This window comes from Aspergillus bombycis (assembly GCF_001792695.1).
Source record: "Aspergillus bombycis strain NRRL26010 chromosome Unknown contig00150, whole genome shotgun sequence".
Lineage (NCBI taxonomy): Eukaryota > Fungi > Ascomycota > Eurotiomycetes > Eurotiales > Aspergillaceae > Aspergillus > Aspergillus bombycis.
Genome location: NW_019170152.1, coordinates 38,870 through 52,316, shown reverse-complemented (window position 1 = coordinate 52,316; position 13,447 = coordinate 38,870). Strand labels below are relative to the sequence as shown.

The 13,447-nt window shown below is 47.4% G+C and overlaps 3 protein-coding genes across 3 annotated transcripts; all 3 read right to left on the bottom strand.

The window, feature by feature from the left end:
* Positions 1–1,899: 1,899 nt before the first annotated feature.
* On the bottom strand, positions 1,900–3,011 carry ABOM_011093 (aromatic alcohol reductase; the record flags this gene model as incomplete). Its single annotated transcript, XM_022538221.1, has 3 exons — positions 1,900–2,277; positions 2,333–2,659; positions 2,727–3,011. Coding segments are annotated over 3 exons (990 nt in total), but the record flags the coding sequence as incomplete, so codon positions are not given.
* A 5,643-nt stretch (positions 3,012–8,654) lies between these two features.
* On the bottom strand, positions 8,655–9,050 carry ABOM_011092 (uncharacterized protein; the record flags this gene model as incomplete). Its single annotated transcript, XM_022538220.1, has 1 exon — positions 8,655–9,050. One exon carries the CDS (start codon positions 9,048–9,050, stop codon positions 8,655–8,657), a length of 396 nt encoding a protein of 131 aa, XP_022384013.1.
* Positions 9,051–9,862: 812 nt separating this feature from the next.
* On the bottom strand, positions 9,863–11,282 carry ABOM_011091 (uncharacterized protein; the record flags this gene model as incomplete). The annotated part of the gene is made up of 5 exons (XM_022538219.1): positions 9,863–10,340; positions 10,407–10,798; positions 10,853–10,960; positions 11,018–11,037; positions 11,099–11,282. 5 exons carry the CDS (start codon positions 11,280–11,282, stop codon positions 9,863–9,865), a joined length of 1,182 nt encoding a protein of 393 aa, XP_022384016.1.
* Positions 11,283–13,447: the final 2,165 nt, after the last annotated feature.

Sequence of the window (13,447 nt, the reverse complement as noted above, 5' to 3'; positions counted from 1 at the left end):
AGCACCAAGGCCGAACGTTTATCTGCATCCACGAGATCGACAACGGAATACAGTGAAAACATACCAATCACCGAACGGGCAAGGCTGTGGTAGTTCGCAAGCGACAGCTTGTCCTGCAGACTATTATCACGGTGGCTAACTATGAGTACATTTTTGTATGGTACTTCGACCAATCCGGTGAGTTGACATTCGAGACTCGGGCGACTGGCATCCTCTCCACACAGCCGATCAACAAAGATACAATGGTCCCATGGAGGACACGAGTGGCCGATGGTGTAATGGCTCCCTATCATCAACATTTATTCAATTTGCGCATCAATCCTGCCGTGGGAGGACATCGCAACATTTTTTCATTGACTGACAGTGTATCCATGCCCTGAGATGAGAATATCAACCCCTTAGGCACAGGGTACATCACCGAGCAGACCATTCTAGGCCGCGCTGGTTCTGTAGAGGATGACATCTCTAAGGGAAGGGTCTTCAAAATCCTGAACGAAAATGCCGAGAACCCTGTGTCTTTGACACCTATTGGTTATAAAGTGGTTCCTCATCGATCCCAGGTAAATATCTCCAGCAATGCTGAGTCAATGGGCTCAAGCTCACAATATCAGATGTTACTTGCGAAACCAGGCTCATGGCACTGGCGACGTTCTGAGTTTTGTGAGAGCCCGTTCTGGGTCACTAAATATAACGATCGCCAGCTCTTCCCCCAGGAAACTACACAAACCAGTCACTGAGTGGAACTGGTATCAAGTCGTGGATTGAAAATAGCCGGGATATCGTTCGGAACGAGGATATTGTTGTTTGGCACACGTTTTGGCTTTACTCACAATCCCCGTGTGGAAGACTTCCCCATCATGCCGGCCGAAATCGCTCAAGTACGCCTTGTTCCGTACAATTTCTGTCTTTATAACCCAGCAAATGATGTACCCTCATCCACTCAAGAATCTAACCAGAGTACTGATTATAAGGCGCCTGAGAGTTCTCAGTCCCCCGGGCAGCCCGGTTGCCCTGGAACTTGTCGGGGTCATCTGTGAACTGTTGCTCATATGTCATATATACTGAGTAGGAAGTGAATTGAATACTCACAGAACGTATGATGACTAGTCAATAGGAAGTTTCGAGGACAATATCAGAGTCTCGGCAAGCTTTTAAGCAAGTTGGCTGTCGAGTCTAAGGACTCGTGACAGAGGTATCTTTTCCACGTGATGTCAATACTACGAAGCTGTATTGATTGGATTTCGGTAGAATGTTTAGAATGGTTGCTATGATAAGTAGGTGATTCGCATTGAGTTAAAACGCAAGGTTAGAGCTCCCAAGCCCGCCGAGAGTGGATAGGAACACAATTGACCACCCCGAAGGGTCACCTAAGTGCGGTAAGTATACAAGAAGGGATTGACTAGCAGGCCATAAGCGTAGGAAAGGAGGCCTATTACAAGGGGAGGCACCGTGTAAGTGCGTTTAGTTGATAATTCTATACTTTTTGTTCATTTTATCTTGCTCCTATGCTTGGGAATGAGGGCTTTCGCTGTCGGATCTAGATTCTGCCTCACCGGTGAAGTGCTGGCACACCTGAGCATTCCGTAGTTAGGTTAGAGCAGATCAATAGAACTTTTTTAGATTGGTTGACTGATGAAATGGACCGGAACAAAACATGCAATGAGATTTGCGTGGGTATAAAATCTGCAAATGAAACCTATGACGGAGAACAGAAAAATATACCATCTGTTGTACCATTCTCATGAATCCGTATACAAGGCGGAGTGGTGATCTAACAGCCTGTCCTATCGTCTGCTTTCCCCTAACGTAAACAAACATAAACGCCAGTCTAAACCCACATCGCAAAAAGTGAGGAAAATAAACATCCGTCGCCCAAGGTCAAACTGATCATACAGGCGTCTACCGCATGTATAGCGAGTCGCTGGACTCAGTTCTTGGGAATATCCGAGTATACAACGAATCGGTCGACTCTGTGCGTGGGAATGCCCGCTGGTGAACCTTCGAAACCATACGGTCGGTGTATACACCCTTCGCTGTGCCCCGAACGACGGTCTCAAGATAGTCCCTGAAATCCACTGGCCTGAAGTCTGGGTAAAGCTCCTTGGCAATCAGATATCCGAGATATTTTGCGTTTTCCGGGGTGTTATCACCCCTAATACCCCAAGACAACTGATACTCAGCCAGGTACCGGGGGATGAACTTGACAGGATCGAAGGGATAAGTCTCGCTAGACTGCCGGGCGGCGAGGACACGAGTGTAGACGCTTTCCTCCGGAATCTATAGTCATAGATCAGCAACTGTCGCGATGCGCGACAACGTCCAAGCTACTTACGTAATTCCTTTGGATTTTCTCTTCGCTGATTTCTTCCAGTAGGTCGTAGATCTCATTCTGTGTCTTAACCGTGTTGTATGCATAGACCATCTTGTTCAACGTCCGCTCGTCGTCGATGATTCTGGCAACATAGCGTCCAATGTCTCTCAAATCGGTCAAACCCATAGGGGTATTGCCATCGCCGACGATTTCATTGTTTGCGGAAGTCATAGCATAGTCAGCTCGTCCGGACTCCAGGCGGGGATACGAAAGTTGGTACCACCAGCCGACATCAATGATGGTGTAGGGGAGGCGCAGTTGTTTAACATGGTTGTAAACTGTTTCTTTCTAATGGAGAGGGCATTGATGTCAGTGCCTAACGACAAACTCTTCCTTCACTTTCATCAGTACTTACTTCGTCCCTCAGCCACATGATACCACCGGGGGGTGCCACTGTGATGAAACCACATGGAACGAAGCGCTTAACTCCGGCCCTCTTAGCAGCTTTGGCGAGAGGAATTTGATCCTGCTGCTCGGCAGGACCAACACAGCTGATAACGACATCGATTCCCTCGAGCGCCTCGGTAAGAGATTCTTCAGGGCCTTTTAGATCGCATCTGCGGATTTGCATGCCGCGCTCTTGGAGGGAAACGATGGCGGGCTTCTGTACCGACCGGGGGCGGACGAGGGCGTAGAGTTCCTGTAGTCACGTGAAAGTGAGGTTAGAACAAAGGGTCGAAATTGGACAAACCAGAGGATGGAACTCTTACAAAATGGGATTTTCCAACAGTCCATTTGCAATCGAACCACCGGTCTCACCTGCTGCTCCGACGAGCAAAACCTTTGTTTTCGACATGGCGTTTATAACGGGAGGCGAGATCAGTTACAAGAAAAAGTGTTGGTTGTGCGATGATAAGATTAGGGTGAATCGAATGATGCGGGAAGTAAGAGAAATCAAACGGGAGTGAGAATAAGCAGGGATTTTTCCGTCCGGCTGGTCTCTTTTATTTCTGTTTCAAGATTGCCTTCTCTTCCAACGCAGGATTGAAGGGTCAGTCGACGTTATAAGGGCCAGCGTCCCACACGCTACCCACACTGCCTTATCCAGATTGGCCGCGGGTGGGTCGACAGTGGATGTTAAGCTCCCCAAAATGAGAGGCACTTTTGGTGCGTGAGTTGTCTGGAAAAGGAGGGGGTGGATATTCTGCGTGGTTTGACGTTCTCGTCGTACTGAGGGATGCTACCGTCAGATAAATATAGCGAGATCTACGTATAAGAATCTGGTGACTTTCTACTTATATATGCCAAGTACCTTTTTTTAATCTTTTTCCCTCTAACCTTCGTCAGGAGCATCGGAAGGTCGGATCGCAGATGTTTTGGGTTTTCCCTCACTACGGGCCGGTGGCTCGGGAGTCCCAACCCCAATACCGTTACGTCATTTTTGCCCACGGCTTCCCGGCCTAAAGACTGGACAAGTGACGATATCTGTTCCAACATTCTGTGATGGCTTTAGTTCCACCATCGTTATGATACCTACCTCTCGTTCATGGCCAGTAGTCGCGACCTCTCCTCAAGCCGACGGATTGCGAGCTGACCTCCTAAATTCAACCTGACTATTGAATCCCACATTAACCAAATCCACGCATTCCTTCTCCTGTTTCCACATCGCTAGATTGGCTCTAATGCGGGGAGGGAGACCCCAATTCCCCCAGGATTTCCAGAGTAGGGCCTTTTCTGCACCTCACAATTCATATTATCAGGTCTTCTTTGTCCAATGATCAAACCCCCACGTCAGAGATCTTCGGATCTGCGTGGCGGCCTTGTGAGCAGAACGGTGTTTGTAACCCTGGCAGTATGACGACATGGGACATTGCTGGGTTGGGACTCGGCTGTCATTGGTCGGTCCCTCGTTGCAGATGGAGTAGCTGTCCCACGGTTGCATATAATTGTCCCCTTGGAGCCTGTGACTATTTAACCAAATCATCATGGTCGGCGGCTACTGGAAATTGATCCAGTACACTACCAATGCAGCGCGAGGAGGCCCGTTACCCACTTAGCAACGGAGCCCCGAGCGTACTTCTAATTGACGCATGACAATGTACTAGTTCTTGTTCAATCCGATTGCTTTCCCCTTCGATCGGCTGGCCACCCTACTGCTATCTATGGGTTTTCCCCCCCGCAATCGTTGAGCTCCAACTAATATTCTGGAGCTTTGAGTTTTACATTAGAGATCTCATGCGTGTGCGACAGCATCCAGCGGTGCATAAGCGGCTCGTGAACCATTTGTAGAAACATGAGAAAAGCAAACAGATGTTTAATTATTGGGTGAACTTTACCGGCTAGACTTCGTTGCCTACGGAGTACACGATAATAACCCATTAAAAGGCCCATTAAGGCAAACAAGAGAATACGCACCGTTGGAAAAACTAACTCTGCGGCTCTCTTTAGGAATCCGAGGGTTCGGGACATGGATAAGCGTTCCTGACGGTGGGTTCCAGCCACTCAGACTTCGTTGTTTTTCCCAGGCGGATCTAAAACTACTACCTACTAACAGTAGTAGTTTGTTGTAAACCTGGCTTTAACCTCACTTTCTTTTGCTGCGTTGATTTGGTCCTCGTGACCACGATTGGCAGCCCAGCCTCAAGGCCCCTGGTAAAAATTCCGAAACTACTCATCTTCTGTGTTGGATCAAATTTCCTCCGGAGTCGAGGCACCGGACGAGATTCCTCCGGGAGAGGGCAGGTGCCCCGAACAGAAGATGGACGAATCGTGGCAATGAACGAGCTGGCCAATGGCCCCGACCGAGAGACGACCGGGTGGATTAACCGCTAGAAAACAAACCGCGTTCGGCTAGCCGCGATTAAGCATGGCTCAGGATGAATAGTGAGGCATGTGAGAAATAGAAATTGAATTGGTCTTTTCCCCTTCAGACTCTAGTCCCCGATCTGCAAGCTCCAGTGTCCCCTTCCTTCGCCAATGATACGCCTGACTATGCACACACACTCCTCCTAATGTCATGTAATAAATTGGCGATACTATGACAGGTTTCAAGTATGGTGAGAATGTCGGTGTGATTCAAAAGACACAGCCGCGGGTAATTCTTTTCTGGTCGCCGAGGCGAGGGATTCCTTTTTGATATCCCTACATACATACCTACCAACGATCCCCGAGCTCCTACGTAACCAGGTTATTAGTGAGCAATAGTTACCTTGGTAGTTGCCTCTAGTACCCCAATAGCTAACCAGCTTCAATATAGGGGAAATACTATATCCTGTGTAGGTGACTGTGACCAAAAAAGGCTGATGCTGGATCTGTGAAAAACAACATGGGTGCTATCTCAAAATAAAATGTATCTTCTCTTCCTCGTTGGTGATTGAACCTTAACCCAAATTTTACTTTCAATAAGCCAGAACCAAGATCCGAGGAAAGAGTCTTAATTTTCAGAAACATCCATTCGCCACGACCTCGCTCGAGGGGGCAAGCAGGATGATGTCGACACACAGAGATTTTCCCCGCTCTCCGCAATACCCCATGAAAAAGATTTTCTCTCCCCGCAGCCGACGCCTAACATCGTAAACAAAACATCGTCATCGATTCAATCTACCATTCATGATAGTACTTCTCGGTATGTGAGATTTATTCTACTGTGTAGTGGTCTCCGAATGATCTGCATTGGTCACAATTGACTTAACAACATCACCTACTGAATACAAGATGCTGTGGGGCAACCTTCAAGTCCAGGTACATATATATATATATATATTTCTCATAACGCCCTAGGTGAAACACTTAGAGGCCACAATATATACCCCTCAAAACAACGGAATTTTAGTTTCGGGACGATCCAAGCTTCATTTGTCAATATAATGGTTGTAGTAACTAGCTAACTAGCCCCTTTTGTGTTATTACTAAACAACTTATTACTCCAGCCAGGAGGAGGTGGTGGTGGTGCAGATTGACGCTAACGCAGAAGACTTCTCATTCCCAAGAGCGCGATACGCGCAAGAGAAAAACCCCGTGGTGTTTACCTCGTCATAATGGCTACCGCGTGTGGTTCAACTCGTCTATAATCGATATTTTGAAATTGATATCGTTCATCTGTGAGTAGCTATGGACTGCTAGTACTAGTAGTGAATACAGATGCTAGGATGGAAGTTACCACCATGAGCAATCGGTTTACTACATTGGGAAGGCACTTGTTTGATTGCCTTCAGTCTTCCACGTACGAATACCATAATCCTTTGACGTCTTCATTGAATACCAGAGGCGTAGATGTTCAATATAAGGCTATTCTTACATCGAACACTCATTGATATCTTGATAATTCGAGTTCTTCCGTTCCCTGTCGACACGACTCATTACTAAATGAGAAATGTCATCAGAGCGTCACACCACTGCATCATCCGGCTTATTATCAATTCCTAACAATGACAGCGAAGTTCAGAGCTGCTCACCTAGTCACAGCGAGAGTCAAAGCCTCTTCAATTCCTATGGAGTCGTAAAGTCCAACCAGGTTACTCTGATAGGTTCGTCTACAGATTGCATTAACCAATGTTTCGATCAGAATTGACGTATTGCCGAAGCAATCGGGGGAGCGATCAATACTGGTTTGATGATAGCATCCGGGAATGCTCTTGCAAGGTGCAGCATTGTTGACATAGCGTGATAGGTTGTGTTGACAGCTCCTTAGGGCAGGAGTGAGTACCCCAACGTGCTGTTTCTACTGCTGATAAATCATGATGTTAATCTATCAACCTGATAGCCTGCATCAGTTCTCATCTCATATACGATCGTGGGTATTTTGGTTTATCACGTCTTAGGCGCTCTGGCAGAGGTGGCTTCTCCAGAGCCGTCGACGGTTGCTGATCATGCCGCGAGGTTGTGTGGCCCATCTCTCGGTTTCACAATAGAGTGGATGTGAGCGAATCGGTATTCTTCCTATAGCTCCGCTAAACCCGGAACACAGATACTGGTTGAAGTTTTTGGTGATCACACCTAACCAATTGACTGCGGCAGCACTGGTAGTGTCATATTGGTTGGATGCCGATATCGTCAATCCTGGCATATGGATAACCGTGTTCATGGTAATCATACTCGGCGTAAACTTCTGGGGTAGTCGATTTATGGGCCAATATGAGCTCATTCTGTCTTCTTTCAAAATCACGGTGGTGGTTGGACTTATGGTCTTTTCCCTGATTTTAGCACTAGGAGGCGGCCCTGATCACGATAGGAGAGGATTTCGATATTGGAAAAGCCCAGGTGCCTTCGCCGGGGACCATACAGCTATTGGGAGACTTCGCGCCATATGCTGGACGATGCCTTCGGCCACCTTTGCATATCTTGGAAGTGAATTGATCGGTATCAGTATTCTGCATACGAAGAATACGCGAAAGGCTGCGCGACATGCAACTAAGCTAACATTCTACCGGATACTGGTTATCAACATCGTTACCGTTGCCTTCATCGGTATGTTGGTTCCATTCGACGCCAAGGAGTTGGAGTTCGCTAGGGTAAAACCAAGCTCGAGACTGTGTACGAGAACTACTTTTATAGGAGACAAGCAGCCTGCCGCCTCATCAGCAGCCGCTTTCGTAGTGGCGGTTCAGATAGCCCACATAGCTGTGGTACCACATATCCTCAATGCATGTTTCCTTTTATTCATATTATCCGCAGCAAACCATTCCCTCTTTATGGCAACACGGACTCTTTACAGCTTATCCCTGTCACGAAACGCTTTTGCTTTCCTGTCTCGCCTTGACCGCAGGGGGACTCCGGTCTATACTCTCTTCGTATGCTCAGCAATCGCCTCGCTGGCATACTTGAATATTCAGGAAGATTCAAAGTGTCTCTTTAACCACTTTGTGAACTTAGTCACCATGCTAAGCATTCTCACTTGGATCTCGATTCTTGTGGTTCACGTTAAGTTCGCAAAGTCCCAAAAGACAAAAGCTGAGGCAAGCCCGCTCGTCTTCAGGGCTCCTTTTGGGGTCGTTGGATCATGGGCTGCCCTAGCCTTCTGTGTGTTTTTGACAGTAATGAGGGGGTTTGACACGGTGGACTCAGATGGTGATCCTAGCAAAGTTGATTCTAAGGCCATCATCACATCATACATGGGAATACCATTGTACTTAATGCTGTTCTTTGGCCATAAACTTTGTAACAGAAACCGGAAGGCTCAGCGGGGTGCAGGATCAATTGAAATGGCATCATAGTCGAGCTGAGAGATAATATTTGAAGCAAACGTAGGCGTCGGGCAACTGATATACTGGGAATCCCAAGGGTTTGACTCAAATTTCAGCCCCATGAAGCCGTACTTCTGGGATAAACCGACCAGTTCCCAGGACTACGCAAGTCCCTCCACCTTTCCCTGCACATACGATCTTCGCTCTTTATACCCACTATCTTTCCCATCTATAATATCTTCTTCCTCCAGCTTATCCAGAAAATCCAACACCCAATCCTGACAATTCCACCCATGGATATCACTGCGAACCGGAAGCTCACTAGCGACCGCCTTTAGCCTGCTAGTCTTGGTGTCTTTCACACCAAAGAGGAAGACAAGTTCATAGAACCCGCTCAGACATCGAGCATCTCCGTATTCAGGTTCATAGCGGAATCGACCATCGGAACCTCGGGCCTGAAGCATGATTTTTTCGGATGCATGAGGTTCGTCAATAAAGATAGCCCAGTGTTTGAAGACGCCTTCGTCGGTGATTATGGCGACGTGGACTCCGACCATTGTGGTTTGATTCGGATCGGTCTTTGGGATGAGGGGGTGTTGACTAGGGACGTTTTCTTCTGGGCTGATAGATTGCAATAGGATAACCCTAGCATGGGTTGTGTTAAAATAGTATTTTTTAGAGACAACTTGAACGAACGGACGAGTGCGTCTGTTTGGAGATGATATGAGGAGTTGATACTACTACTACTACTAGTAGTATGGAATGACTCGGGCCGCTGATTCATTGTGCTACGACTAGAGCGCCTGACCAATCAGTGAATATCATATTGAGAATATTAATTATGCCGAAGAGTTCCTTCACCGGATGAATCAGCGTGAGGCACTCAGGCTCCAGAGAGGAAGTACTAAGTATTAACCCCCCCCCCCAATCCCCCACCTCTTTCCCCCTCTTTTCATTCCTTATCCCTCACCAGTACTAGTACTTCACTTCCCATGCATCGCCATGTCCCCAGCGAGATGCCAGGCTTTGAGTGCATCTCATGTTCCTGCATCTCCTCATGGTGAAAAGATACAGAAACTGCGGTAGTGGACATAATTTCAAAGTGAAACTTTGAAACACACCTTTATGTCGTATCGTGCCTGTTCAGGTTTCATGAGGACAAGGAAAGCCAAGGGAACCTCTAGTCCTTTCGGCATAGTACCTAATCCGTATGTAGCAATAGTCTGAGGTGAGAAATGGAAACTCTGCACCAGAAGCTAGAAAGTGTACACTCGCAGTATCAGGAACAGAACACGGTAGATTCAAGGACATCGTCGATCTGGTTCGATACTTCTATTGCTCTCCCTTATTTCTAAATACGTATGTATATTCACTCGACACTATGCGTTCTGGAAATGTACGGACAAGCCGCCTTTTTGTTCTCATCATCACTGGCGGCGCGAGATTCCTCCGTGACGGTGATATGTGTTGTCCGAATGATCCCCCCTGCTTCGAGAATACCCTCGTGTAGGTATTCCATTGACTCGGTCCCCTTTTGCTTTTCCCTTCTAATGTTGTTACTCATCATGTAGGAGGCGCCACCATAGGCTGACACCCCAGTTCCATAGTTCTCCGAGTATCCACTAGGCTTAGTGGCCGTAGCCTTCATACCCAAGACTCTTTTGATTCTGCGGATGGCGCCGGTCTCCTTGATAATCTTGGGAATGCAGGGCAAACAGAAAATGAAAAACCCGCAAGTCATCTCCGCCATGGAGCAGAGAACTAGAGGAGCCAGACTGTACAGCGGGTCGTCTGCATTAGCATGTATCACCGTCGTGTCTAGTCTAAGTGCTGCGGAAGCACACGCCCTGTAGTGTCCTTGATGGTTAGGTTGGGGAGGTAAATGCAGGGTGGAGGGAGGGCCGTGAACGTACAGCACACCGAGACTAAAGACGAACGAAACGCCCAACCTCTTCCTCCACGTCATTTTCAACGTCCAAATAACAGGCTGTGGCAACAGCAGCATGATCGCGTCGCATGTCAGATGCACGCTGGCTGATACGATTTGGATCTTGTACAGGTCGACACATTTTCCCGGGACAGTGAGGTCATAGATGGCTTTGTGAGGGATGCACTGGAGATTCAAGGCAAGCATTATACCGATGCCCGCGATGACCTGGATACAAATTGTGACCATGCATCCCCACCAGAAGGCGGTTCGGGATCTCAAGCCCTGAGGGGCTAGTAGTCGACACCACTCCACAAGAATGGCTATCTTCAGGAGCGGAAGGACAAATGAGTAACAGACGCTGAAGACAAAGACATACTATGTACGGGTCAGATGCTGAACTCTGGGGACCCCAGGGCTGGAGCCACCTACATAGTTGGTAAGTATAAAATCGCGACGACGGACATCCCATTGGTGTACGAAATAACCTGGCGTCTCGACCATGGCAAATGCTGTGTAGCCAGACCCCCAGTAACACCCCTGAAGGTTGTGTTATCAGAGTCTCGCTTCATTATTTTTTGGTCATAGGGGACAAACATATGCAAGCACGACCAGGACTGTGGTGAAAACAGCGTCAGCATCTAGATACGAAGAGCATCAGAGTACGAAAGAGCTCACTTTCTTCAACTTGTATCTTTCTCAACAGGTAAACCCTGGCATAAATACGCATCAAAAAGCAAACTGTGGTGACTGTGACGCATGCAACGAGGATGCCCAAGGCAAAAGTATTTCGGTTCATTGGATTGTCAAAATTAGGCGTAATTCCATCTGGCGGCGCATGAGCAGGCCCGTCTAGGTCCATAGTGGTTTAAACAAAACACCTTAAGGATGTGAAAGATATTCCAAATAAAACTGTAACAGCTACCCCATATGATGCTCCTCCAAATTGCAGTTGTCTTCCGTAGTCTTATTCTATGTCAAGCTGCGCTCTATCTACAAAGGGGTAGCTTTTTACGTACGGCTCTAAAGGAGCACCGTGCTGCCTTTGTCTTCTACATGTGGAGTGAGCATCTGGAGGTTGTTCGAATATGCCCTAGGTTTGATTTGTGGCAGATGATAGTAACCTACATTATTTGGACGCCACCAGCCTGAAGTTGCCGAGCCTGCAGTTGCCCCTAATACCATATCCTACAAAGAAGAGCCATCGTGATGGGACAGTCCCCTTTTAGACTGCAAACGATAGCTCCAGGATGATTCCTATTGCGGTATAGAGTTATTCAACAGACAATGCACACGAGAAATATTATGTGTCATTAGCTTTCCCCTGGAGCCTCACACGACAAGTAAGGTTTCGGCACTCGCTATGCAACAAAGCCCTGCGGAGAGTTTTATATGCTAAAGAGGTACGCTAGTCAGCCGTGTCGGCTTGGCTGCAAAGTGTCACGTTTGGATCGTAAGAGTATCTTCCCGATTTCTTTGACAGGTCAGAAGTTTTATCAAAGAGAATGAACCTTAGCGCAATTAGAAGTAGCCTTCGAGCTTCCTGCCCCTTTCTACGGAGAAGGCACATATACCTAGATAGGTATCCATCGGAGTGCCCGCTTGCAGTTGAAGAAAAGGATCGCCATCCCTGTGATAACTTGCTGCCTCGCCTATCTACAGAGCAATAATCGTCGTCGATGCTGCGGGTCCCGGAGAGTCAACTACCAATGCTTCTCTCAGGCACCCCACCAAGACAACTCATGGCAGTGCTGATTGGCAGTACGTGTATGCCGCGTCTTGATATGTAGGATGGACTGAATATTGGTCTTACGCTGTACCACAATACCAGACCTTATGTTAACTTGCTCTAATGCCTCAGTACCAGCAGGATGCTTGCTAACCCCTCCCATCCTAATATCATATGGCGGGAGCGGCCTTGTACCTTTACTTATACTCCCTACTTACACCCTTCAATTCCGACCCCGTCCTGAAATGACTTACTGTTTCTTCTTTCCCACCGTCATTAGGCTACATGCTTGCAGCTACAGCAAGGCAGGAGGTCTTTTACACCCACCAATTGACCGAGAACTGCTATGCCATTCTCACCCAGACACCGTTCCCCACTTGGGTCTCAGCATGTCTAGATCGCTCGCGCATTACCAAGCAAGAGGTGTTGGAAGAAGCAAAGGTAGATGGGCCAGCTTTACTGGAGCGTCATCCAGACCATACAGTAGCCGTATCACTTCTTTTCCACCTACCGAAGAGAGCCTCAGCAAGACGCTTGATATAGTAACAACTATTCGTGATAAGACGGCTTTGAATGTCCGCATCAACTCATACCCTCCCACGTCCATACTTCAGACTGACCACCGCAGCCAGTTTTGGCTTTGCGACACCGGTCACATACCGCCACCCCTTGGATTGCATAACCGAGGATGTCATCAGAATTTACCCGCCGCACACCATGGAGCCTGACTCTGACGAGGGTTGCGGGTTCGCCATTTCATACTAGAAGAGCTTGGCGCAAGCATTAATCGATGGTCCTGAGTGGAATAAGTTCTTCGAATATAGGGAAGTAGATGCTGAGAATGCAGCCCACTCGAAGCTCTGCAAAGATAAGAGGCTTATGACGAGGTCTAAATAGCTCAAGTATATGTCAAGTAGTGTCTCCTTGAGAAATAGACTCTATACGTTATCAGAACAATGGCCTAAGTAATGATCTACTATCCTTAGTTAGCTGGCAGTTCATGTGTTTTAAGTAAAATCAGGCCTGTGGGCGGTTCAAGCGGTTCAAGCAATCTAGTGCATCCGAACAATCCGATATACGCGACTAGGTATGCAGACAGGTAATATAGCTATGTAATGCCTTTGGCAAGCCCCAATCTTCGAGGGTGTCACTTATTGGTATGTACTAATGCTACTATAAGATATTTCTCGAATAGACCTACACACATGAGTCATTGCGTAGTTAGTTTGTGTGCTTATGCAACTTGTCATGACATTGACGCTAGTACTTTATAAATATGAATCAATTTGGTACCTTAG